Source organism: Calonectris borealis, chromosome 6 (genome assembly GCF_964195595.1).
Source record: "Calonectris borealis chromosome 6, bCalBor7.hap1.2, whole genome shotgun sequence".
Classification (NCBI taxonomy): Eukaryota; Metazoa; Chordata; class Aves; order Procellariiformes; family Procellariidae; genus Calonectris; species Calonectris borealis.
Genome location: NC_134317.1, coordinates 615,851 through 642,432, shown reverse-complemented (window position 1 = coordinate 642,432; position 26,582 = coordinate 615,851). Strand labels below are relative to the sequence as shown.

The 26,582-nt window shown below is 51.3% G+C and overlaps 2 protein-coding genes across 2 annotated transcripts in view; one reads left to right on the top strand and one right to left on the bottom strand.

Moving 5' to 3' along the window:
* The first annotated feature begins 9,743 nt into the window (after positions 1–9,743).
* UPP2 (uridine phosphorylase 2) lies at positions 9,744–17,935 on the top strand. The gene is made up of 7 exons (XM_075152610.1): positions 9,744–9,862; positions 10,520–10,637; positions 11,699–11,857; positions 14,047–14,161; positions 14,802–15,011; positions 16,613–16,759; positions 17,285–17,935. Exons 1-7 carry the CDS (start codon positions 9,837–9,839, stop codon positions 17,455–17,457), a joined length of 948 nt encoding a protein of 315 aa, XP_075008711.1. The 5' UTR covers positions 9,744–9,836; the 3' UTR covers positions 17,458–17,935.
* A 4,335-nt stretch (positions 17,936–22,270) lies between these two features.
* The window catches only part of CCDC148 (coiled-coil domain containing 148), a 68,791-nt gene continuing 64,479 nt past the window's right edge, over positions 22,271–26,582 (bottom strand). Inside the window, exons 14-15 of the mRNA XM_075152609.1 lie at positions 24,406–24,546; positions 22,271–22,512 (exon numbers count right to left, since the gene is read on the bottom strand). Coding sequence (XP_075008710.1) covers positions 22,366–22,512; positions 24,406–24,546 — 288 coding nt within the window. The 3' untranslated portion in view covers positions 22,271–22,365. The remainder of the gene's footprint in view (positions 22,513–24,405; positions 24,547–26,582) is intronic.

Genomic DNA, 26,582 nt, shown 5'->3' with positions numbered 1-26,582 from the left:
GGCTCTGCGGGGAGAACAGAACCCCCACAACAGCCCCAGCTGGAGACAGTTCATACAAGCCAGTTTCGAAGCAGGGACAGAACCCTAACAGAGCTGACATCTTTACCAATTAACAGAACTATGTCCCGAGGCTGTTTCTCCAGCCCCTGCTCCTGCGTACAAACCGTCATTTTATCATCTACAAGCATCTGAGCTTTTGGAGGGAGAAGAGGTCTCTCGCCTGACCCCGCAGCAGGCTTTCCGCTTGCGAGGGCTGAAGAAAGGAAAGTCTGGGACTCTGCTCTGCTGTGCAGAAGAAACCGCTGCCGCCTCCGCTTTGTGCTCGCTTTCATGTCCCTGCCCTGGCATGCTGCTGAACCAATTTGTGATTGCTAGTAGCAAAGCACTCGGATCCAAGGCTGCTCTCTTCCTCGCGTTTCCCCCAGCCACGCTGTGCATGCACAAAGCCTGCAGCGGGGAGCGGGGGGACACCCAGCCAGAGCGGGGCTGTTCCTAAGTGGGGCTCTCCACCCGCCGCGGCTCCGTCTCCTCGCACCACGACGCTCCCCCCGCAAAGGCCGTGCGGTTTGCAGCTGCCACCAGAGCAGGATCAGCCGGGGCCGGAGGCGCATTTGCACAGAGGGGCACGAGGCAGGTGGGAGCAACGGGATGAGCAGAGCCGGGCACCCTGCGCCCATCAGCATGGGATCCCAGCTACGGGATGGAGACCAGTAGCAGCGCCGGTTCCAGCGACAACTGTACAGCACCACACCACCACCACCGTGTTTACAAAGCACTTCAGAAAATTGCATGCCGAGGCAGGGTGAGGGTAACAAACGACCCGCAGGGCGATGGCTGAGGTCTGGCAGGAGCCGGGGGTTATTTCGGGGCGGAGGGAGAGCGCTGCTGGCGGCAGGAGCAGGGAGGCGGGAGGCCAGCCGACGGCACGACATGACATAGCAGAGAGCAGGAACGACCTCAGCCTGCATCGCGTGCTCCAGCCGTGGCAGCTCGGGGCTGCCAACCCCAGTGGTCCCTGCGGCCCCACCATGCAGCACGGCAGTGATTCCGGCAAGAGCGGCAACCGCGGGGTCTGCCGGGCTGCGGGGACAGCGCCTGGCCCAGGGTACCCCGACGGGCACCGCTGGGACGTGCGGGAGGGGGCTGTGAGAGCCCGGCCTGGGCACGCTGCCGGCTCGGCTCCGCCCGGTCAGGTCATGAGGAGACGGAGTTTGTTGTGAAATAGGGAAACATGGGACCGGAGGCTGCCCGGCTGCCGTGCCCGGGACCCGGCCGTCCTCCTCCTGCACTTCCCTGAGCGGGGTCCTCCCCGAGCCTCTGGTTAAGAAAACAGCGTTTTAAAAAGAAACAAATTCCTGTAGTCTCTAGTGACACTGATTAATCAATGAGCAGTAAAAAAGACAGGAATTAGCCCAGCTTTAACCCAAAATTCCTGCGGGGGCTGGCCACTGGCAGAGCTGAGACGTCGCGATTGCGCTGGCGGTGCTAGGAACTGGTCTGGGTGGGAGCTGGCGGGGGGCTGGCGGAGGGGCTGCGAGGCAGCGCCGACGCCTGCACGGGCCCTTCCCCAGCCGGGGACGCTGCTGGTCGGGAGCAGTAACCTGGTGCGATAGAGCCAGGGAGAGCTGGAGCGTTTCCCATTAGCTACCTCCAGGCTGTGGGTTTCTGCTCTGGGATGGGGGACGTCTGCGCCAGTGGATGCACTCACTGTCCCGCAACAAGCGTGCCCCGGTCCCTCTGCCCTGTCAGCAGAGGAGCAGTCTCCAGCTGGGCTGCAGCGCTCGGCTGCACTACGAGCACGACATAAGCTCCCGTATTGCATCTTCCCAGCTCCTCTCACACGAATACGGCTGTAACTGAGCGCCCACAGGAGGTGCAGCGGCGGCTCGCAGGCAGTGATGAGCCCAGTTCCCCGGTCCCGAGGCTGCACCTGGGCACGTGGCACCGCGAGGGCTCTGCCAGGGATGGCCTGGGCAGGTCACACCAAGGTGGCCGACTCCGCTTACCTGGCCTTAATCGGGTGCACACTCAGCCGCTGCCTGAGTGTCCGCGTTCGGTGCAAGCACCTCTTTGGGGAAGGCAAACCCGCACGGCTGCGAAGGGGGGAAGACCCCCGGGCCGGGAACGCTGTTTGAAGGTGGGCATACGCAGACAGCCAAGCCCAGCTCCGTCAGTCCCAGGGATCGGAGAAGGTGCATCAGGAAAAGCAGGGGTCCAGCCTGGTGTCCAAACTTGGCACCCAGATTTCACTGACCGAAGGGTGCCGGACAGACAGAGAGCTGGCAAGGCCCATGGAAACATGTGCCGCAGAGCACAGCTCCTCCGACTGACTGGCCTTGCTCAGGGAAGCAGCTGGCGGTGTTGATAAATAAATGTGATAAAAAAAGCATAAAGTGTTGGCCGTTGGTAGGAGGGCCCCACGGGATGGGGTAAATGAGTTCAGCTGCACAGAGCAGCGTGACGGCCGCTCAATGGGGTGGTTTGCTCTGAGCCTGCAAATCTCATCCGAGATGGGAGAGGACAGCCCCAGACACCGGAGGAGAAGGGGACCGCGCTAGTGCCGGTTCGGGACGGCAGCTCCTCGCCTGGAGCTCTGCTGGTGACACAGTGTGGGGACCGGCAGAGCCGACAGGCAAGGCTTCTGCTCGCCACGGGCTGTTCTGGCGTTCACTGACGTCTTCGAGGGTCTGATTCCAGCCAGCAGCAGCGCAGCAGCAGCGCAGCAGCTTCGCCCCGTGCTGGTCTCCAGCACAGCATCAGCCCGGGGGTCCCTGTGCCCACGCGGGGTCTGTTCCCCGGGGCGAGGCGGCGCAGCTCCCTCCAGCCCGTCCCCGTGAGCAGCCCTGCGCGGAGGGTCCAGCGGAGCTGCAGCAGCCGTCCCCCGAACATGGGCTCACCACGGCTTTACCGCACGGTCCCAGGGACCTGCTCCGCTGCCCTCGCGCTTTCAAAGCACATTTTGTGGCTGCAGCAAGCAGGAACAAAAAGCAGCTTAAAGGAAGGTGAAACCTAACCCAGCCTGGGCGTGGGGCCGTCAAACAATCCCACTGCTGATCTTTCCCCTCACTTTAATTTCCACCCAGCGTGAAGGCACAAGAGGAACTCTGCATACGCCAAAACCAACGTTTGCTGTTGAAGCTGATCCTCTGTGCTGGGCCAGGGAAGGAAGTTGTCCAGGAAGGGCCCCGGTGGGCAGCAGCGATAGAGCAGTAACTACAATAAGCCCTCACGCTGCCGACTGTGAAGAGAGCAGCGGGGCAGACCCCGCTGGGTGCTGGGAGGGAAACGCCACGCGGCTGCTCGCGCCGAGGCCGCTGGAGCCGGGCAGGGCTGAGGCATCACCCCGTGATCCCGCAACAAAGCCGGTGCCGACCCCGGCCAGAAACCGGCGGGTTTAAACCCAACCCGGAGCAGCTTTTCCCAAGGCACGCGAGGGGCCAGCCTGGCGCTCCCCGAGCGTGCGCGGGCAGGCGTGCGCGGCTGCCGCCCTTGCGCCTGCACCTCTCGGGCAGCTCGGCGGGGCAGGGAGCCCCGGTGCGCGGGCACGGCTCCTCCTGCCTGCCCGGGCAGGGTTGGGGCAGAAAGGTGTCTGCAGAGCGGGCAGCCTCGCTGCCCGTCCCCGGGAGGGAGCCAGCATGCTGGGTTCAAGGCTACAGTGTGGGTACGGAGGGAAAAGCGACTCAACCTCGTCCACAACTCCAAGAAACATTCCTGCAACAAAGCAGGAGTGCTCAGCCCCTCCGGCAGAGCTAACACAGGGACTGGCGGATCAGCGGCTCCTTGAAGAGCTACACACGCCAGGCAGCTGATTTCTGCCCGAAATAAATGGGTCTATGACAATGTTTCACCTCAGGGGAAAACATGTCCTGACAAGCTGTAGTCAAGTCGCATACCCCGAAGATCTGTGGTGCCTGGTTTCTTCAGAGAGTGTTTTACTGACTTCTCCCAAAGCCAGGAACAGATTTATACCAATAATAAACAAGGCAAAACAAAGAACCAGAGCAAACAGTTGATAAAAATCTAAATTTTTGCCCACCTTGTTTGCTCTTCTGGATCTGCAATACAGGGAAGGGAAGGGGCAGGGGCAGGGGAGCGGGAAAGCTCTGTACTGTTGGCACATAGCCTTGTTTCTGTCAGGTAAAAACTCTCCCCAGTGCTTTTGCTGCTCCTTCACGCTGATTGCCAGAAATCATTGCTAGAGGAATACACCAGACATCTCTTAGACTGTGAATTTTCATAAGCTCTCTGCTAACGAACCAGAACTGCTAATTTAAAAGCTGACACTAATGCACTTGTGTGAGCACGGGCTCGCACGCGCCGCTGTGACGGCGGCGAAGAGCCTCCTCCTGCTACGAGCACAATCTGTTCCCTCCTGCCCAGCCCCGAGACCCGCGGCCGCGACGGGCTGCCGGGGCTGCCTGCCTTCGCTCGTAGACCAGGGCTGCTCTCCAGACTGTTGGGAGCATCTTCTTTATCAGCAGCTTCAGGGAGCACAGCACTGCGACAGAGGTACCACAGGAGAGAAGTCAGAAATGAGCTGGCTTGAGAAGAAACTGCTCAGGCTTGTTCGGAGCAGACATTACAGCAGCTCGGGCAGGACGCAGCGGGTGGAACGTCTTTCTGCCCTGTAAAGGCTGACATGCGGCTGTCTATTTTAAAATAGCATTTAACATGACTAGAGGTGTTGGATGGGTGCAGGAGGGCTGGCTCTCCCGAGCTCCTCTCTTGCTGAGAGCCTGTCTAGATTACCATATGTTATTCTGCCGTATACTTCATCGTGCTTTATTTGTCATCCTTTAGCACATATGCTTACAGCTCTACTGCCTGGCACTCAGAAAGTCTGAATTTAGCTCTGAATCAGCCACAAACAAACACTCACTTGGGGCAACGATCTCTGCTTCTGCTTCTCACCGACCCTACCTCGCAAAAGAAGAAAACAGTCAGGCAGTTGGACCAGATGATCATCGTAGGTCCCTTTCAACAGAAAATATTTTCCCTTCCCTTCCTTCCCTTCCCTTCCCCTTCCCCTTCGCCTTCCTCTTCCCCTTCCCCTTCCCCTTCCCTTTTCCCTTTCCCTTTCCCTTCCCCTTCCCCTTCTTTCCCTTTCCCTTTCCCTTCCCTTCCCTTTTCTCTTTTCTCGTCCTGCAGCCCCTGCCGTGGCAAGCAGGAGGACCAACCGTGCCTGCAACGCGAGGGTTGCCCTACTGTCGGTGAGAGAAGAACAGCCACACTTCAGTTCAGGATATATTTAAAGCCATCCTGAAGGAGAACAACCACAAGAAAAATGATCACAAAGGAGGAAACCAAACACGAAGGACTTTTTGTATGGGCCAGGCAGCGAGCCGACCCGCACGGAGGCAGGCGCCGAAACCTGTGCAGCCGCGGCGGCCGCTGTCCCTTCCCTTCAACATCGGTTCTGGGAAGCCAAAAGCACAAGTCAACTGTTTCCCTTGGTGCAATTGTGTTTGCTTAAAAAGGACACGCTTGTTCCTTTTACCTTGAACACAGCAGGGACAAACACCACAGGAACATTGCTTACTCACGATTTCTCAGCCTACCTTTCCAGGCAGAGGTATGGCTCCAGGAGATCTCTGTCTCTGCTCGCTCAGCAGGGCCACCCTCCAAAATCTTGCCCCTTTGCCACGGGCAGGGTGCGGGGGGCTCCCTGCCCGGGGCCGAGCACACCAGGGGCAGAGGGCTGCGGCGCGTCCGGGACGGGGTTTCACTGACCACCAGGCAAGGACGTCACGAATGGCAGCTGGGTGCGCGGGAATATTATTTTTAGTTCATAAGTAAATATTTAACTCAAGAAGCTGTCCGTGTGCTCCAGGAAATTATTTTCTCACGAGACAGTTTATAATCGCGCAGGTGCAGGCCTTGCCTGGCGTGTCCACAAATACTCAGCCGTGAAACGCGGCGAAGGGGCAGGCACGGAAGCACTGCATGTGACAGACCAAGGCAGCAACCTCCGCCCAGGGGAGCGCGCTGGCTCGGGGCCGTACGCACTCCCGCCTTGCCGCAGGGCCACTCACATGACGACATCTGTCTGTCCATCCGTCTGTCTGTCCATCCGTCTGCCTGTCCATCCAGCATTCTGCCAAATCCTGTCTTTCCCTCCAGCACCGCTGAATACTTGCTCCCAATGAAGCCCCTGCCCAGCCGTGCCCTGCGGGTCGCAGGGCACCCACGGATGGGCTCAGCCCGCGGCACAGCCGGCATTTCACAGGGGCCGAGACGCCACCGTGCCGGGGGGAGACCAAGGTCCCTCCTCCTCCGAATCCCCTCGGGGCTGTGGATTGCAAGTCAGCGCTGGGGCCGTTGGAAAACGATGGAGCGGGGTGAGGGACTGGTGCCGTTCCTTCCCTATCAGCTGCGCTCCCTTCACAAGCAGGTGATTTTTGTGCCCACTCATCCCACAGACTCATCTGGGCTCAACGCACAAGCTGTTCCTTCTTCGTGCATCATCAACGATAGTACAGGCCCCGCGTGCCAAATTAGCCTCTTAACGATGGCCGGGTAACCGCCCTGGCTTCAGCCCATCCACGCTCGTGCGGTGGTGGGCACGTGGGGAGCGCGGCTGGCGGCACACGGGCGGGGGCAGAAGCCGGCGCTCCCTCCTGGCTCTGCTCCTCCCGCGGGGCCGGAGCCCCCGGCGGGGAAGGCGTTTCCATCGGGGAGCGAGGGACGCTAATGGCAGGCGCGGGGCAGAGGAACCTTGTTTCCCTCCACCAAACAAGCACGCGCCCAGGGAAGCAGGCGAACCCGAGGGAAGCCTAAACCGTGATCTCACCTCCCCCAGAGCGTTTACAGCTGCTCTGTGCGAGTAGCAAACCTCCCTATTGTACCCTCTAAATCAAGTAATGCTAATTGGACAAAACTGTAAAGATCTGTACGACAGTCACCGCATTAACTGCCATGTGCCTGAAACATTGAGTTTTACGCTGAAGAATACAGGAATTGCACTGAGGGACTTAGGCAGTCCAAGGCTGCAGGAGGAAGATGTGTGGATATCCCTAAGGAAAGTTTTTTCTGTGTACCTCATGGTGCACTCTAAAAGGAAAAAGAGACTCCAGATTCTTATTCTTCAGGAGTGCTGTGGAGCGTCAGTAGTAAGTCCTCTTTGGCAGGCATGTGTTAACAGCGTCAAGGGAGGGGAGAACTTCCCCAGAGCAGAGCAATCATTCCAGCCTGACTTTGGTACTACTCCAGCAAGTCTGAAGCATCCGTAAGGGCTCTGCTCTCATCCCTCCTCAGATCCATCCTGACCCCGTCTTGGGCAAGATACCCAATTTACACTTTTCTGTACCACTAGTTTGTAACACTTATTTGCTTTTATACAGTGTTTTGCAATTTTAAGGGTTTGGACACGTATTTGCCCAGCAAAAGACTGCCTCAGTTACAGCAATTACCTTCCCTGCCCCGTTAGTGAAACAGGCCTCATTACTGCCTGGGTGATGTGCTGCAAGTGGGCCACACACAATATGTTTTTAACTAGGGCTGCAGCTTTGAATGGATGGTAATCGTGCTTTGATTTTCTTTCATTTATTTTTAGTGCTTATTAACCAGCTAAATAGCAAGGAAGAAAACCACCAGGCACAAAGGGTAAAGGCATCTGGATGGAGGCGGCCTTGCAAATCACTTTGAAAGAAGACAAAGCCATTGTTAAATACCAGTCCAAAAGAGGGGGGAATGCCGCAGCAGCAGGAGGGGAGGCGGGCAGGAGCAGGGTGGTGAGCCCGGCAGCCCCATCACCCGGCCTGGCGCGACACCTTGCAGCCCAGGACGCAGAAGACCTGCCTGCCACAGGCGAGCACCCAGCCAGCGGCAGGATTTTGTGCTAACTCCGGACTGCCGGTTGCCCCGTGTCACGAGCCTGGCACTCAGCCCAGGACCCTGGAGATGGGGGCATGGCCAGTGACCAGGCGAAGGCAGGACGGTGGAGGACCAGCTACTGCACCAGGGGCATGGGGGGCATCAGCTCCCCTGGGGGGGGCAACCCAGGCTGCTCGGCCGTCCCCGGCCGGGGACAGAGGGGTGGTCAGGCCGGGGTCCTGGGTGCAGGAGCCCACCAGCACCCGAGGATGCCCGGCCCCCCACGCCGGATCTGAACGGTTCAGTCTACAAAGCCCACAGCCGGCCAGGCCCTGCCACGTGCACACAGCTCCAATTACAAAAGTTGTCAAAGCTAAAAAAATAAAATAATAAAAACCTCTCTAGGCAATTAAGGTTGCCCAGAGGCTGTAACGAGCATGCTGGCCATCTCTGCAGACTCTTCGTGCTTCTCCTTCTCTGCTGTAACAGCCGGGGGACCTGCGATGGCGACCACGTAAATCACAGAGAAGTGATGCGAGACTGCAGCAGATCAAATGCATTGGCTGACAAAATCTGCACTGAAATCAGACACGTTTATTGGTTCAGTTCATGGTAATTAATTACCTAACACTCATCTAATTAACCAGAGCTTTCATCTACCATTCCCAGAGGCCAATCTGGCCAATGCCAGATTCTGCCCCTCCAGCCGCTGCCTAAAATATCTTCCTGGGCAGCATCTCACATCGAGTCACGACAGGCAGTAGCACCAGTATCTCCGGTCTTCTCCCGCTCCCGAAGCACAGGACGCTCGTGCACATCTGTCTCAAAAGGAGCTCGTTGCTGACGAGACGAACCTGAGAAGCACCGCGGCAGAGACCGAGCGCCCGCAGCCTCGCTCGGCGTCCTGCAGTTCACGCTGCCGGGACCGGGGCAAGCCTGCCGCTGACACCCCGACCGCAAACGGTCCTGAAGGGACCGAAACGGTCAGTGAGATCTGTTGATCTTGGGAGCCGCACGAGGCAGAGGGAGGGTATTTAACCCCCTGCAGAGCCCCTTAAACCTCTTCTGAGCGGACAGTGAGAACAAAAATCATTGTCTGGCCATTGCTGAGAATAAAACCGGCCTCTCCAGGCCAGGATCAGTCGCTCCAGGATCCTGCGCGCGCCCCGGCCCTGGAGCCAGCCGCCCCACCGCGCCCTGTCCCCCCGGCAGCGCATCCCTCCGGGCGCCCGGGCAGGCTGGCGCCACGCCGACCTGCGAGCACCGGGCGCGAGGCAGCTGCGCGGCTGGCACGGGCTGATCCGCGCCCGCACGGGGCCCCGCGAAACAGCCCGGGCTGCCGCAGCTGCGAGCCGCGCTGCCGAGCCGGGGCTGCGGCGCAGCCGCTCCTCATGCGCCGCCGCCCCTCTGCAGGGCCCGCGGAGGTTCGCTACAGCCTTCACGCCTCCTTTGCGCACCTGAGGAAAACACAGGGCGGTTTCAGATTTGCGCGGAACGGGGCCCGAGAACGGCACGGTCCGAAGCCGGCGCCCGGGGCGGGAGCGCCGTTTCGATCCCTGGGGCCCGGGGGAGGAGCGCCGCGGCAGCCAACTCCAACCCTCGGCGCGAAGCCGTCGCCAGAGCCGGGCGGGCCTGCGCCCCGGCACGCACGTGTGCCTGCCACGCGCCCGGCGCCCGCCCCGCCGGCCGGAGGGCGAGCGGGTCACCGGCCCCGGCCCCGCCGCCGCAAGGCGAGTCGAGGGTAACGGCGACACACCTGCAAAAACAGCCAATCTGGGACGCACCAGGGCCCCGGCCCCGAGGAGAAACCTCTCGCACCTGATGGGGCAAAGGGGAACGGGCGGAGGGGGACCGGCCACTGTTGATCTTGGGAGCCGCACAAGGCAGAGGGAGGGTATTTAACCCCCTGCAGAGCCCCTTAAACCTCTTCTAAGCTCCAAAACCCAACAGCTGAAGAAATAGCGGGGTGTTTTCCTTACCTCTTCTGCAGAGTATCGCTTTCAGCTGGCTCTGGTAGAGCCGCTATGACCGAAACAACAGGTTACTCCGGGTGAGTAACAGGGGAGGGTTTGAGTTTGTTCTAATAAGACAAGAAAAATGTTCTCTGGGTTTTGTTTAAGCCTTATTTATAAAATGACCTGCATTGTTACTTAGCTGCTTTCTCTCTATTAAAGCAGGTGGAAAGGGAAGGCAGACTGGCCTCCCGCTGTTTGCAGAATCTGAATTTAATTTGCACTTGTACTGCTAGGCAGTTATTTGGGACAATATAAATATAAAGTCCCAATTTGCTAAGAGCTTAATAAGCTGTCACATACAAAATAGCACAGTATATTACCCGCTAGATATTTCTGGCAGAATTATATGAAAGAAAGAGCTAAGGTTGCCATTGACAAAATCAATGATAAATATTGAGAAACGTTTTTTGCCAAATACGCAGACATAGTAAGAGAGGTGTCAGAGAGGTTACCAACAGTGATGGATGTAAGGAGGAGGACAGCTCGTGTGACAGCAGGGCTCTGACAGAAAGGCAGCCATCCCAGACGCCACGCAGAGCTGGCTCGTCCCTGTCCTGTCCCTTCCCTGACATCGGGGCCACACGTGCCCCTCGCGGGGGCTCCCCGGCCACCCCGCACCCCGTCCTGCCCTGTCCTTGTTCCCACGGGCACTGCCAGTGCCCCTGACCCATCTTCACCCCGTCTCCCTGCAGCAGTGGGCTTGTCCACATTAAAAACCCGCACTTGGACTCGATGGAGGAGGATGTTCTGTATCACTTGGCCTTGGGAACAAAGACGCACAACCTGCCGGCCATGTTTGGGGACATAAAGGTAAATAGCAGGTGCAAAAGCGAGGCAGCAGCTCCCAGCCCCGCAGGGCTCCCCAGCCCCTCGTCCCGCAGCTCTGCTGTCCCGTGCCGGGGCCCCGCTGCTGCGGGTGCTCCTGCCGGGGACGGGGCCCGGCTGCTCGGCAAAGGGACGCAGCGACCCAGGCAGCCCGGGCAGGGAGGTGGTCCGTCCTTGCTTGTTTGGGGCAGAAATCCCAATAGAAAATTATCCTTTTAAAAACCTGCAGTTCCGTAAAACCTGATTTTATATTGGCCCCCATGATAGAAGACAGACGGAGGAAGCATTTGTTCAAAGCATCTGATCATCATCTACTGGAGACAAGGGAAAGAGGATGTTGTATTTTTGGCTGAGACCTGCTGTCAAAACCAGCCTGTCACAACCGCGTTCCTCTTCCATTTTAAATGGGAGCATTTCCCCAGCGGCACGGGGGAAGAGCCGCGATGCCCCAGGGCTCGAGCAGCCCGGCACAGCCGCTGCCACGCGCGGGCTCCCGCTCCCCTGCGCCACTGGCAGCCGGATCAGCAGCGCTGCCCTTGCAGCCGCATGCTGGTCCCCCTCCTACATTCAGGGAGCATTTTTTCTTTTAATATGTAAAATTCGTCCTTTTTCTCCCTAACTTTATGGCCTCTGTGTCATCAGCAGTGCTCACTAATTGCAGTCAACACTGGTGATAGAATAAATTAAACGACAAGCTACTCCAACATCTGGTTTTGCTTTGCTGTCAGTAGGAATACTAACAGCTTAAATTTGCTGAATTATTTTACATTTTCTTGGCCTGGGACTGATACCCAGTATCTGCAGCTGTACAGCTGTCTGGACCTAGCATAGTCACAACCCTGAAGGAATAACAGTTTGCTTTTCACATTAATTCCTGTTTTTGAGACCCTCTGTTCTGATGTCCCCTGCTTGCCTGCAAGGAAGCGGCATCCTGCTGCGCTCTCTGGGGAGACGTGTCCGGTGCAGCCCACCACTGCCAGATTACGACTGAATCCTGGTACCTATTTTAGCTAAAAAGTACCAACACATTTGTATTTTACATCCAGTTTGTCTGCGTTGGTGGCAGCCCAAACAGGATGAGGGCATTTGCCCAGTTCATGCACAAGGAGCTGGGACTGACGGGCGACGGGGAGGACCTGGCAGACATCTGCGCGGGGACGGACCGGTATGCCATGTACCGGGCTGGGCCGGTGCTCTCCATCAGTGTAAGTACCGCGCCGTGCTGCACCGCACCACACCGCACGCGTTTTCCATCCTGGGCACTCACTGCAGCCCCGGCCCCGGGGTCTGTGCTGCTGGCGTGGTCCCGCAGCGGGCGGGCGCAGGGGCCCCGTCTGCCCCGGCGGCAGGGCGGGTGGCCAGCATGACCTCTCCCTTCCGTGCCTCCGCTTCCCGCAACACCCACCGGCAGATATTTTCCCTCTTTTCAGTTTTCAGCCATTACCACCAGTAACCTTTCAGCCATGGTAAAGCTGCTTCTGTTTGAATGATATTTCTCAGCACCCTACATGCTCAGTTTAAAAAGCATTGTATTAAAAATCAACACGCACGTGTGTTGCTCAGCTCAGCAGTCTGGCAATTCAAGAGGCGGAGACCACTTCCCACCACGCATGAGCTATGAAATATTGCTGGAAGTATTACATTGACATGAGCTCTGAAGTAAAAAACTTGCTGTGTTATTAATTATTCTTTAACAGCAGCAGAACTTTTGGCACTGCACAAAGGAAAAAGCAAATACAGGCTCTGCTGGTGGGTGCTCACACCCCAAGGCTCGGTCCTGCCATCATTTCTTCAGGCACAAGATTAGTCTTAAATCTGATTCACAGGAGGCGGCATCACTCACACAACAGAGCTCGCGTTTGGTCCCTCTGACAAAACCAAACCAAACCTGACCGACGGAAAAGCCTGAGGGAGTCAATCTGACAGGATCCAAGAGGAAAAAAAACCACAAGTTTTGCTATTCCCCAATCTGGCAGCAGTTGTGACACAGCTAGAAGAAAAGCCGACGCTGAGCTTTTGGCCGTGCACCAGTTTTGCACCAATGCAGAAGGCATCGACCCCCGGGCTCGTCCCTGCAAAGAGACACAGGGCAGAGCATGCAGCGAGCCTCCCCCAAAACGCTTCACGCAGAGCAGCTGCCAACATCACATTTTTGCAAGTTGCTTAGAAACACAAATGAACTCAAACATACCGGAGGCAGGAACAGAGTTTCCTGCTTTGAATATTTACAGTGAGAATAAATTTTTAAGGCATTGGCAAATAAGTCAGGCTGATGTTCCAGAATAACAACATGCAAAATGTTTTCATATTTAAAACATGATACAAACCTAATAGACCATCAGTCTCACAGCCAAATGAAAAGAGACAAAGCAATACGAAAACTGCATATGTTAAATTAGCTGTGCTTCTTTACATATGCTTCCTTCAGGTTTTTGAACACGATAGCAAAAACAAAAAAAATGTGGGGCACTTTTCATGGGGAAAAAACCAAACCCCACACCACCAAACACCTTTTGTTTTTAAAGGTGAAGCCGAGAAAAGGACGGTGGTTGAGCGATGGAGCAGAAAACTAAGATGATCACGTGAGGGAGCGCTGGGCAGAAAGCAGAGGCAGCCTCAACAGCTCAACATTTGCAAAACACCTGCCAGCCCAGAGGCGCGGCAGCGGGGCACCACCAGCCGTGGCAGAGGACGGGGTGCCAGCGGAGGGGAGAGCCTGCAGGCAGCCAGGCAGGCGCTGGGGACGGAGGGACACCAGGGTGGGTGATGCGAGCCAGGAAGCAGGACAGGCGGTCTGCAAGGCACGAGGCTTCATGCAGCAAACACCCGACTCTGAAAGCGGTCCTCACCGAGGGGCACAAACCCATCCGTCGTGCTTCGCGCCCAGCAATGCGGGCGGAGGTGCCCCGGCGTGGGGCGAGGATGGGCTGGGAGGCGACCGGAGAAGCAGAGGCTCGGGTTGTCCTCACTGAAATTCACCACTCCAAGAGTACAAGCAGGACACGACAAAGAATGGAAGTCAGCACGTGGCGTAAGGACGGGCAACACGAGGGGAAGGTCTTGGAGCATTCAGCCATCGGGATGCGTTCGTGGAGAGACTTTTCTTGAAGGAGAGATGTCATCTGTATGCCTGACATACCGGTCCCTAGGGATGAACGTCAGCTCTATTGATAAGAAGAGCCCTAAAAGCACCAAGGGGAGGAGAAGAGGATTAGATGCTTTACCTGGACAGGCTACATAGAGCCTGAGATGTCTCTCCCCCCTCAAAAAATCGCTGTTAGCCTCATCAGTGGAAAGAGGCCACAGCGTAACCCTGGGCTCGTTGCAGTCACCTACCTGTCACCTGCCACAGCGTTACGGGGAATGACGTTTTTGTTTTCTCTCCTCCCAACAGCACGGGATGGGCATCCCTTCCATTTCCATCATGCTTCATGAACTAATCAAACTGCTGCACCATGCAAAATGCCGAGACGTTACTATTATACGCATTGGTACTTCTGGAGGCTTAGGTAAGCTATCCAAGGTCTTTTGTCTGGGCAAAGAGGGTATTAACAAAAAATATTCTCAGCAGTAGGTCATGTTATTATGAGCTTTGGGATTTTGTCAGGTCCCCAAATATCAAACAACATGATATTTTGTTTTAGGTTAAAACCCAGCAAACTTCTAGCGACTGGCTTAGCAGAGGGCACATTTTCATAATGAACAAAGGCCTTGAATTCACAATAATTGGGTATCACTTTTCAAACAGAAAACACTTGACTGGAAGTCACTCTCATGCTTTGAGATCCTCCCGGCTGTCCCGGTGCCTGCAGTTCTCCGCCCTGGTGGGACCCCCGGCTGGGGCAGTGGTGCTGCTCGCGCCCACACAAGCCGGTGGTGGGGCATGATCTCTGCAAGCCAGAAGCAATTAAAATGCTGTCACTCAGCACGTTCCCATAATCACTCATCGTGTGCTGATTCTGTACATTTTACTTCTACATCTGTGCTGCTGCATGAATTTCAATTATTCTCTCACACCTGTTTACTCACTAGGAAGAACAACCCCACAGTCACACAGAGGTCTATAGAGATTTTTCTGTCATGCTGAAGTTTTGCAGCAGGTCACAAGTGTTATGAGCTCTGGCTTAGCCTCAGCCTTCGTTTTCACAGGGATCGAGGCCGGGTCTGTTGTGATCACGGACACCGCAGTGGACTCCTCCTTCAGGCCACAGTTTGAGCAGGTGGTGCTGGACGATGTGGTGGTGCGGAGCACTGAGCTGGACAAGGACCTCGCGGAGGAACTACTCGCCTGCAGCAAGGAGATTCTTGACTTTCCCACGCTCATCGGCCATACCATGTGCACCTACGACTTCTATGAAGGTAAAGTGATCTTTGACTGTTCTTCCTCGCCCCAAACACAATGCCAAGTCTTTATGTTCCTACGTAATTATCCGCGCTACTAAAGCCTAAGAAGGACTGCAGGAGCTGACCCACCTGATACGTTAGAGCCTGTTCAGCGGTCAGAGCAGGGTGCCCTTCAGAAGACGCAGTACCAATTTCAGCACTTTGCCAGGGTGAGGCCTACTCTGCCAATTGGTCTCTCGTGCGTCTGACAGTTAAATTTGGTAATGTCACCTGCAGGACAGCGCTGCTGTAGCTGGTGGCAGATCAAGAGCGAAATCCACCCAGCAGCGGTTGCTCGCTGGGACAATGCAGGTGCCTGGGGGGACCTCGGTTGCCCCCCAGTCCAGCCATTACATGGGAGCCACGCGCGGTCGCAGACCCTCCAAAAGCAGGAGGCCGCTAGCCTCACCCTGGCAAAGAAAACAGTCCCTCGTCCACAATTCGGTAGCAAGCCTAGCAGATGGGTTACGCTGGGTTGTTTCCTACAAGAAGATTGTAACTTCAGAACTACCAAACACTAGAAAAACGTCAGGAAGCACGTGACATTTATGTAAACAAACTTTGGTTACTCTGGAACCGTTTCCTTTGCAAAATTACATGCTGATTACAGAGTAGATGAAATGTAATAAATGAAAAATTAATAGTCTGAGGACTATTTATAAACCTTTGGACCTGCTTGCAAATGTGACCATCGGTGTATTGCTCAAGACCCTGTTTTATTTAAACAAAAAGCCATTGTAGGGACAGCAATCAAAGGAAGCACTCTGCCCGGGTGAGCACAGCCACAGGTATACGTTTTGCTTGCACGAAGGACTTCACATACTGTGCGAGAGGAGTAGCTGCACCGGGCACGGGGCCGCTCTGTGGACCCAGGTGCGGCTGCAGGACAGCCAAAGCCACCAGTGCAGTTAGAGGAGAGGGTCAGGGTGGGTGCCCGCACCTGAACGCAGCACAGCGTCGGGTCCTGCCTGCGGCGATGCCCCGGGGCTGCGGCGGGCGTGGGAGGGAGCACCAGCACCGGTGCCAGTGCCCTGGGACCCAGCTCCCCGGCCAGCACCAAAGCCGCCCGAGCAGGGAACGCCACTCGCGAGCGGCTCCAGCTGCCTGCCATCCATGGCAGCCACTTCAACAAATTAAACCTAAAATTAAGGGGGTTTTCCTCTCCCCAGTTTTGCCATTCTGCACAGCTTGCTATGCCCCTCTTCCACAGTAGTTGGGCATTTTTTGGATTTAACCTGGCAGACCTTCGCAGCTGCCGCCCACCGTGGCCCTCAGAGAAGCTGCAATGACTTGCCCCTGCAGGGTGCAATATGCCCCCTGTACTCAACACCCGTGGGCTTACTCGTCCTTTTTACAAGTGTTAAAACCTGTGTGATTTTCTTCTCTATACAGAGACATAGCGCACTGGCTTTAAACACCGAGGTTAATATGAGTTAAGTAACTATTCAAAGGAAAACTCGGTCAGCTTCAGACAAACCATAGGCGCTGCTGGACTTTCCCTTTGAAAGGACACCCCGTTCACCACGACTGTAAACCCACGCAGGGCCAGCAGTGACACTTCTCTGCTTCCTTTCAAGGTCAGGGGAGATTAGACGGAGCATTGTGCTCTTTTTCCAGTGAAAAAAAGTTAGAGTACTTGAAAAGAGCTTATGACGCCGGCGTGAAGAACATTGAAATGGAGTCCACGGCGTTCGCTGCCCTGTGCGGGCTGTGTGGCCTGAAAGGTGAGTCCTCCCGCAGCCGCTTCCGCGTCCTTCCCGCACCCCCGCGCTCCCCGGCTTAGCCCGACCTGAGGGTTCGGTTTGGGGCGAGATTCAGACGACCTGAAGGCCAAAAACGCATTCCTAATGATTTTCACTAGAAAAGTACACTAAAACAAATTTTGTGGCTCAATAAAAACCAAATTTGTTTAAAAAGGCCTGAGCGCGTGTTGGACAAAACAAAACTTAATCCCCCCTCATCCCTCTCCCAGCCTTAAACAAGTCCTGGCGGAGCCGCTGTAGCTGCCTTTCCCCATTTTGCTGGAAAAGAAACGGGGTGAGCGGAGGGCGCCTGCAGAGCGGTGCTGTGGCCAGCGGCTCCCGGGGGTCCTGCTGCTCCGGCCCCTCCGGGGCACCGGGGCGTCCCCAGCGAGCCCTGGGGAGGCAGCGGGAGCAGGGCCTCCTCTCCTTCCCCACGGGGCAGCGTTTTAAGGCGGCGGGTGCCTGTTGTCACGCGCGAGGTAACGCAGCACTTTGGCCGTCCCACAGCCGCCGTCGTCTGCGTGGCGCTCCTGGACCGCCTGGAGGGGGACCAGATCCGGGCGCCCCGCGAGGTGCTGCGGGAGTACCAGCAGCGGCCCCAGCGCCTGATCGCGGCCTTCATCCGAAAGCGCCTGGGGCTGCGCCCTCCGGCAGGAAACGCGCTTTTCTCCAGCAACTGACGGGCGATGCAGCACGAGCAACGGGGCGCCGGGTCCCAGCCGGCGCAGTGCACGTTTGTGCCCCCAGCGCTGCCGCGCCAGGAGCAGGCGTGCGGGACCTACCCACACCGGCACACCACAGACCCTTTTTGTGGGAAATGGAAAAGACAGACTCAGTCACGACGCGCTCCCACAGGCGGGTGCCCTCTGCGGCCGAGCGGGGCAGCCGGATCCAGCGAACACCGCTGTGCAGGAGCTGGGGACCTCCAATGCGGCTTGAATTGCGCCAACACACTTGCACACCCAAGGAGAGCTCCAACCAAAATTTGCACAGAAATTAAGACTGTGTTGCCGAACTGCACGCTCCTCACTCCCCTCTTCAGTGGTCGCAAAGGACTGTCCCGTGAGGGCCGCTCCTGTCCACAGCAATCTTCTAGGAAGGAGATTCCTTTGCATTTGGCATAAAGCCAAAACCTAAGTAAATGACATGCAAAATTAATCCGCATTTGTGACCATTATTGTTACTCATTGCTGTTACGAAGGCTGTTCAGACTTTCATTCATACAACACTTAAAGATCCGTCAAAAACTGTACCAGAGTGTTTGAACACAAGAGGTCGGTGTGCGGGAAGCCGACCTTGCGCAGACTGTCCCGGCTGCGCGGGAGCAGCTTCGCCCCCGTCGCATGGTCGGCAGGTTTGGGCGCGGGGCACACGGGGACACCCGAGCAGGAAAGGGTCGGGGAGCACACCTTACTGATTTGAGGTAACTGCCAGGGACTGCATCTTTCACACTCATCTGCTAATCAGCGATCCAGAACATCATCTTTAAGTGTCTCCGCAAGCTGTGAGAGACTAAGCTGTGCCTGGGTTCAGGGGAGGGGTTTTCCGCAGGGGGTCACCTACAGCCTGAAGAATTTTGCACTGAAATCCCTTCCGGTTCTTAAGGTTCACTAACAAACTTGCTTCCAAATGAATTTTGACACCTTTGGAGCAGTAACTTACAGGATTTAAGAGTTCTGGTAAACAAAATTTTAATGTCTCGAAAAGCACGGGAGAGGATCTTAAGATATTAACAACATTAAAAGAATGAAACGTGTAAGTCTAAAGATACAGACATGCCGAGGGGCTGTCCCCAAGGCACTCGTTCTCCAGTCAGTATCCTAAAGTCTGCTTCATCAGCAACCTCTGGTCCCAGAAATATTTCCACACACTTGGCTACAGCTCGATTTGCCTTCCGAATGTGCGGGTTTCTCTCTGCGTCTCTCTCGTCACCCCACTGCACGTTGTCACGCTGCCTCCTCCCGTCCGCAGAGGTCCGTTTCTGGGGCATGGGGCCGGCGGCGGAGTGGGGCCATCCAGGGTGCTTCCCCGATGGGCTCTCCTGGCGCTGGGACCCCACTTTCATGGTCCCCCTGAGCTACTCCAACAACTTACCAGCACTTTGATCTGGGATACATTCAGTTTGCTGCCATGAAAAAGCAAACTCCAGTTTTTACAAGAAAAGGAGATTGGTTCCTAGTTTCCATTCCGAGATTGCAGTTTTTAGGCTCAAATATTGAGCTGACAGGGGAGGAATCCCAGGACAGGAGCCAGTGTCCTCGCAGAATGGGAACAAAATCACCCGTCACTTAATGTGCAATCTAACCTACCATTCCAACTCAGTTCTGCTAAGTCCAAAGTCCACTTAAGAAAATTCTATACTAACAGCAATGTACCTTAAGTCCTTTGCAAAAATAATTTAAAACCACTCCAGGAAAAGAAATATGATGCTTTAATATTTTGCCTAATTTGATAGGTGAGGTTTGCTCTGCTGCAGCTTACAGAAATACAGTCCTGGTCATTAACTTTGCAGGAGATAGTGAACTCTCTATTTTGTAGAACACTGTCCAGTGAGGAGACTCTTGTTTTTCTTATTTTGCTTTTAGCTTAATGATTATGTTGTTAAATGGTTTTTCTGCTGCACATTTTGACACTCTTTAAGGGTTTCAGATGAGTCAGTAGTTTAGAGAGCTCAGAATGTGTGTCCTTGGTGAGCTGCTTTTCAAAATACTGACCATTACTGCAAAGCCCTCTCTATTCTCAGAGGGGTGAGAACTGGCATCGCAATCACTTACATTTTTCTTTTTCTATAAATACACACATAAATGTGCATATAAGCTTACAGGCACATAAGTTGGCACAAACTTTAAGTTTTGCAGCAGCTGGATACCGCACCAACTGATCTTGTGCCAGTTGGGTACTTGATTTTCAGGCACTATTTAACATTTAAGCCACCTTTCTGACTACCAAAATTCACAGATAAGTAGTATTATCTTGAAACCAAATAACTTAATTTTCAGAAAGAAGCTTTTCTCAGGCTTTAAAAAAATCAGTTTGTTAGTCATACTGCATACACTTCATACACTGGCATAAAGGACAGCTGAATTTTGAACTGTTACCCTTACCGAGTCAAAACCAACAAAGCAGGGCTGCAAGAGATGCTGGTTGAGAACTCTATTTCCCACTAACATTTTCTAAATTACTATTTTTATGTGCAAGTAATTTCATACTCTTTGTACAAAAATAACTTGCAAAATTTCATTTTTTTAAAAAAGTATAGAAAGCATTTGTGATGAAAACAGATGTCCTTATAAGCATCTCCATTTCCGGAAGAGTTTTGATCATCTCTCATGAACAGTGCTAAGGTGAGGATGATGAAGTAAGGCGAAACATCCACCTCCTTCCCCCAGCAGCACGGAAGAGAGGCGCTTGGCCAGGCCAGGGAGAGTGGCCGAGGTGGTCTGCAGGAACTCTCCTGGCAAGAGCAGCCTCTGGTGGGGCTAAGCAAAATACCTGAAGCCAGTTTCACTGACCTGCATGTTTTCCATGCTCCACTGTTTCATGAAAATCCCTCTAAAAATCTTCATTCTGGCCTCACCGTATCAATAACAAGCCCCGATTCATGGTTGCAGTGAACTGGCACAGAGTCATCAATGTAAGCGGACTTCTACTCAGTCTATTCCCTGAGAAACAACAGACGTGAAGACAATCACAAGACACTGCCTAAAAATCAGTGCCCTTTATTTCAAAAACAAATGTCTGCTTCATTCAAACTTTCTTTTTTCATAAATGTCTTGGTATTTATAAAAGATGACAAGATAACTATAATCTGAAAAGATTTTGCACCGTTATCTTGTAGATCTGCTTTTAAAGGCAAGAAAAAAAAAAAATCAACTGCCTTAAGTTTGGGATCTTCCGTTTCTGGGAAGCAGTCTAGCAGCCAATCTGGTCTCCAAAAGAAAAGAAAAGCAATGCTGGTCTCCCCTGCAGGAACATCCAACAAGTCATGAAGCTGGCCAAGTGTGTTTTAAAAATAATGAGTCACCCCAAATGGGATACCAAAATAAAATGCACAAATATACACAGAATTGTAATTTTAGCACAAACATGCAAAAGCTAAATCCAGAAGACATACGGCTCCCACGGCTTTTGGGCAGTCTCTGTAGCATTTCTCCCCCCATTAAAATAACTTAGCTCCTATACTCAGATTACGTTGCTCCTGGTCTTAAACTTTGCTTGCTCTCGGGAGTCTGTTGCACCAGCTCTTCCCCTGCCTTTCTGGCACCCTTCTTAGAGTCTCTGTCTGCTTCTGACTTAGCACCCTTGAACACCCAGGCCAGAGCAAACCTCCCTCCCCCAGCTGCTCAGAGACACCTGCTGAGATCAGCTTATGCTACAAGATTTTGGCAACGTTACTATCAGTTTGAGGTGCAAAAACTTAACATTGCTTGTCTCTGATTGCCAAACATTTGGTGTAGAGTCGCCTGAATATGTCAAGAGAAGAGGGCCTGTTGTCTGTGCCAGGTAAGAGGTGGCATGTAGTGGCTAGTAGTAAAACTGCTCTCTTGGTGTTTGCTGACCTGCACTGTGGGCTCCGCTGGGAGAACACAGACAGGGCTCTCATCTACCCTGATCCTCAATTTCTCATTTCGACAGTGAGGAATTACTGTCTGTTTCACAAGGTATTGTAGGTATGTGATCCATTAACACTTAGAAGGCATTACAATATTACATTAATGAAGCTCCTATAATTATCTAGATACACAACTATGGATGTTCAGTTCTTTCTGATATTCATCGTCCTTAGAAATTTTTGGTTAAACTGCTAATTGTAACATACTCTTGTTTACATACGTTTTACACTCATCTTATGTAAGGCTTGAAAACATAATCAGTTACAAAATGAAATGACACCCATTTCCCTTTCATTTAATAGAATCATATTCAGTAGTTTCAGCTCCAAAATAAAGATGCCAGATCTGAATATTTCTAATTTATAATTTATACTGAAAGACTAATCTGCAATATGAAATTGCATTACTGGTTTGTAAATATGATGCAGCAAATTGGTTTCTAAATATAGACAAAGGTTAAGCTGCTTCTTATAATAATCAAGGAATAATAGAAACATTCATGATAATGAAGATTTTATAATTAAAAGAATCAAATTCTGAAGAAACTTGGAATGAAAGTTGTGGGATGTATTCATGTATCATGATATAATCTAAAGTGACTGTTCTGCAAAGCTATTTTGGATTTATGCTGCCAATTAAAAAACAGAGTTCCTACTCAAGATGCTATATATCAGATTGGCCTGTAATGTCTGTAGGAGTCTTTCATGTACAGGTGTCCTATCTCCCAGTAAAAAGGGACATGGGAAATTATACTACAACAGCCTACACCCACCAAACCTCTATAAAACCTTCACCAAGGCAGGCGTAAAATGGTGTAGCACTGCATGAGAAAGGCATGTTGGTTTTTTGAATGATTGCACACACTGAGAACTAAGCAGTTCTATGACATAGCCTAAGGGAAATTTATTTAAAGTTTTCACATTATAGGCCAGACAATACCCCTGAAGCTTCTCTACTCCAGATATGAGAGATGCTCTACATTTTAAAAGCTGTAGATTCCATATCTCTTCTTGGAAGCTTCAGTGGAGGAATTTTTGGTAAAATTTCTTTGGCATAAAGTGTTTTATGAAGTCCAGCTTCTCGAAGAGCTAGCTCAACACGAAGTCTAGGGTCAGAAATGATCTGTTAAAATAAACCACAGCTATGATAAATAGAAAGAAAACAATCCTTTCCTCATACACACAGTGTAACTTACAGGTTATCTGTGGATGTATATATTCAAAAAGTTTTAAAAGACAGTCAGAAAATAAAGCCTTCAAAAGCAGAGAAACTCTACAGTGAACAAGCCTTATCTCACTGCACATATCTTGATATCATCCTTTTTAATATTAATGATCACAAACTATTTTAACAAAGAGCCCTGTTGTCATTCCTCAGCAAAACCCAAAGGGTAGGTGAGAAACTGAGTGACTTCTAATTCAGCCTACTAACTGAAGAGTTGCTGACTTCTCTAATGTTCCCCATCAATACAGCCCTGCTTTCAGCACAAGATTTTTAATCCCTTCCTGTTGTTTCTATGGAATCTGAATGCTTCAAACAAGTTTATGATTTTTCTCACAGCGTTGCCTTGTGACTACATGGCAGTACCAAAAGGTACTGATGAATCAAAAGGTTCTTTGACAAAATTTATAAGCCCCTTTCAAATCCTTCTTCCATGGGCTACAGTGGGGGAGCAGTAAAAATACAAGAGAGTGTCACATTGCCTTCAGTTCTAGCATCACCTGCCACAGTGCCCAGAACTGCTGGGAAGACCAATACGGGGCAACATTATCCACAACCAGCGCAGCTCTGGGATGGAGCACGCTAATATGCTTGGCAGGAATCGTGTATTGCAGCCTGAGCAGTACCAAAACTTGTTTGGAGTCGAAACAGGAAGAATATTCTGAGAATTCAGGTATCAATCCCAAATACACGTTCAGAGCATTTTTAAGCTAAGGCTTTTCAGAACCTCATACATTGGTCAGTTTTGGGTAAATTTTAATAGCCAAACAAAAACTACATCTCTTGTACCACATCTCTCCTTTCCCAAACTGAGAAGCTTTAAAATGTCTTAAAATGGGAAGTACTGGACAAGCTTAGTTACAGACATCGTTAAATTTCAGCCTATTCAGTGCTAAAAGAAAGCTCTTATACCATAGAATTATATCATAGCACTTCTCTTTCAGTAAACATAATTTTCAAGTTCCAGAGTGGGAATAATTTCAAATGCATAGACTGAGCAGATGGAGAAACAGTAAGGGAATCAAAAAATCCTCCCCTATGTTGCTTAATTCCATTTGAAATTGAGATAGCACTGTCCTCAGCAATCTGAGTGACCTGAAAACAGGAGTATAGTTACTTCAGTTTCCCGCTTCATTTACACCTCACTGGGTTCTTCTCCTTTAGGCCTTGCATATCACATCCTAACTGATCTTCAATCCAGCAATAGCGTAAGATACTCAAGTCTAAGATAGTCAAGATGCTAATTTTCAGCTTATGAAGAGTTTTGTGCTGTGCATAATCTTCCAAGAAAAAAGACCGTCCCATAATTAAGTTACCTGTGACATAGCTCTTTTGTACAGTCAGGAGAACTTTTATGCTGAGTCAATTCACTTCACATACTTAGTACAACACTAACTGGAGCAGGTGAAAAGAAGGTGAGTTTTGAAATGAAAAAATAGCAAAAAGATCAGACAAAACGCCTAGCAAACACAGGAGCTGCCCAATGGTCCATTTAGCCCAGTATCCTCTCTCCAGTGGAGGCAATGGGAGATGCTGTTCAGGGAGAGCCCAGGAGTCCTACGCTGGACCCAAATGGACCTTTGTGGTCCACTCTTGTTGTGCTCCTCCAGCATCTACATTGGGTCAGAGAGATTACCTCAACTATTACTCCTAATGTTTTTATTTTTACACACATTATATTCTATATTCTGTTAATAGTGCTATTTAGGATATACCATTACTATTACTATCATATACCGCTATTAAGAGACGTGTGCATACAATAAACTACATGGTATGATTACAGACAATTACCTGCTGTTCACTGTAAGTATGCAACTTAAACAGTGGCTTCTGAAGGTCAAACTCTTCTTTGGTTCCAATGCCCATCCGAGCTTTAGATGCCACCGTATCAGCCACTACTCTAGCTGGATCTAATTTTGCAACAATGGCAACCTAAAATACATGATATGAAAATAACAATTACCCTTTCTATGTAGACCTAAGGTGAGAAAAGATTATTATCAATTATACATCCTTTGAGAACATGATCATTTACCTAGTTTAAAAATTGCAAAAGTTGCCTTAAACCAACCTGTATCCATATATAAAAGTTGTAAAGCTTAAAACTTGAATCCAGAGTAAAACCACTTTGACAGAGAATAATAACCAGGGAGATTTTTCCCAATGGAGACAATTTAATTGGCTGGACTTAATACAGCACTGTGCATGCCCAGAACTGCTGTAAAGTGGAGAATTGCCTGCTACGTGGGCAAGTTTAACACAGAATAACCTGCATATTGTGAATGTCAGTTGTCAGTTCTTGAAAATATAATCTTGAAAGCTGGACGGCATTTCCATGAAAAGAGAGCTTATGTTGCTACCTCGTCATAACCCTGGTAGGAAACAAGCTTATGCTAAGCTTTAGACTACCAGAAAACAGCACCAGCACTTCCCAAATACGTGCACTACTGATCTTTGCACCGTAAGAGCAGCGTGTGGTCCTGGCTGCGAAGGAGGCCTCGGCTCAGCAAGGATGCTGTAAGAGAAAAGCAATAGCATCCTCGGCTCTCTAGCAGAGATTGACATGAGCTCTGACATTCAAAAGCAGTAACCCAAAGGAACCAGCAGACTCGTAATTTAGCAATACCCACAATTCCTGGAAGTCCAAACTTTCTTCTTTTTCTTCAGATGGAAACAAAGGTGTTCAGATCAGTAGTTCACAATTTTTACAGTCATGGGCAACAACATTGAGTGATATGCCACAAATAACATAATTCTTTGGTTTTTTTCTTAAGTGCATCTGTTTTAACTGTTTAATTTCCTGTGGCTAGATCAGTATCAAAGATTCTCTCAGACACATTTAAAATTGTGTATGATAATTTTTTTTCCATGTCTTTAATAAAATGTCATCTTTGTATTTACAGGTTGTCAAAATATACAGACTGGATGACTTTACTAAAGATCTTTTTTCTTCCCACATACAAGGGGCATATTCTATGAAGCAGTATTTCATTAGTGTGAAACACAGAGAATAAATGTTGGTTAGAAAAATGTAATGAAGTGGGAACTCTACCATCCTAGTCAAAGCCCATTCTAGAAGCATTTTCTACTTTGGTAAGAGAATTGAGTCAGTCAGAAGAGATCAACAGATCATGACTCTCAACCAGCCTCTTGTAAAAATCTGACACAAAAGACAATGCAATTCAACCAGTGACTTAGGAAAGATGTAATAGAGTTATTATTAAAAATGCATTGACAACCTAAAATAACACTGTTAATACTGCAAAATATTTAATTGAATCAGATTAATAAAAATAAAGCATTATTGACTGGAAATGAGCCCGAGTTCAACAGTTTAAAAAATGACTGAAATAACAGACCAATGATCCCTTAGGTTTATTTATTCCTGTTATGCTCAGCTCTCCAGCCACAGAAGACGGCTTGGAGTATTTGACCTCTGTTATATTTTTCTTTCTTCTTGACTTTGTACACCCAAATGCTGAAGTGAAAGCACTTATAAGTCCACAAACAGTCCACGAGGGACTAAGGAAGAATTTCACTGGCATGCACACTGTATTGGGATGGTTAATCCTGAAGCCAAAGGACATGCTGAAGGTGAGGTCAAGGCTGCATCAAGTACCATATTTTTAACCACGGGTAGTCCCAGGGAAAAAGCTGCTGCATTAGTGCTGTTTAAATTATCCGAAACCAAAAGGGTTTGAAGAGCACCTTTTCTCCCTCCCTTATGTTCCTTTGGCTGCACATTTAGGCTGCAGTTCCTGGAGTGTAAAGAATGTGAACTCCAGATTTTTCCTTTTAATCTTTGGAGGAGAAAACAAGGAGATTAGATACAAAATATAAATGAAGGTAAAATTCTCCTTCAAAAGTCAGCAGTAAAAAAAAAAAACAAACCCACTACATTTACTATGACAAACATTAACAGACATTTTTTGGGATGTCCTTTTTAAAATAACGTGCAAAAGCTTCAC

What these genes read in the sequence shown, in the direction of transcription:
- UPP2 (XM_075152610.1), top strand. Translation starts at nt 9,837, where the DNA reads ATGACCGAAACAACAGGTTACTCCGG. An exon ending in GGCCGGTGCTCTCCATCAGT is followed by an intron (nt 11,858 to 14,046) that starts GTAAGTACCGCG and finishes TCCTCCCAACAG; the next exon opens with CACGGGATGGGCATCCCTTC. An exon ending in TGGTACTTCTGGAGGCTTAG is followed by an intron (nt 14,162 to 14,801) that starts GTAAGCTATCCA and finishes TCGTTTTCACAG; the next exon opens with GGATCGAGGCCGGGTCTGTT.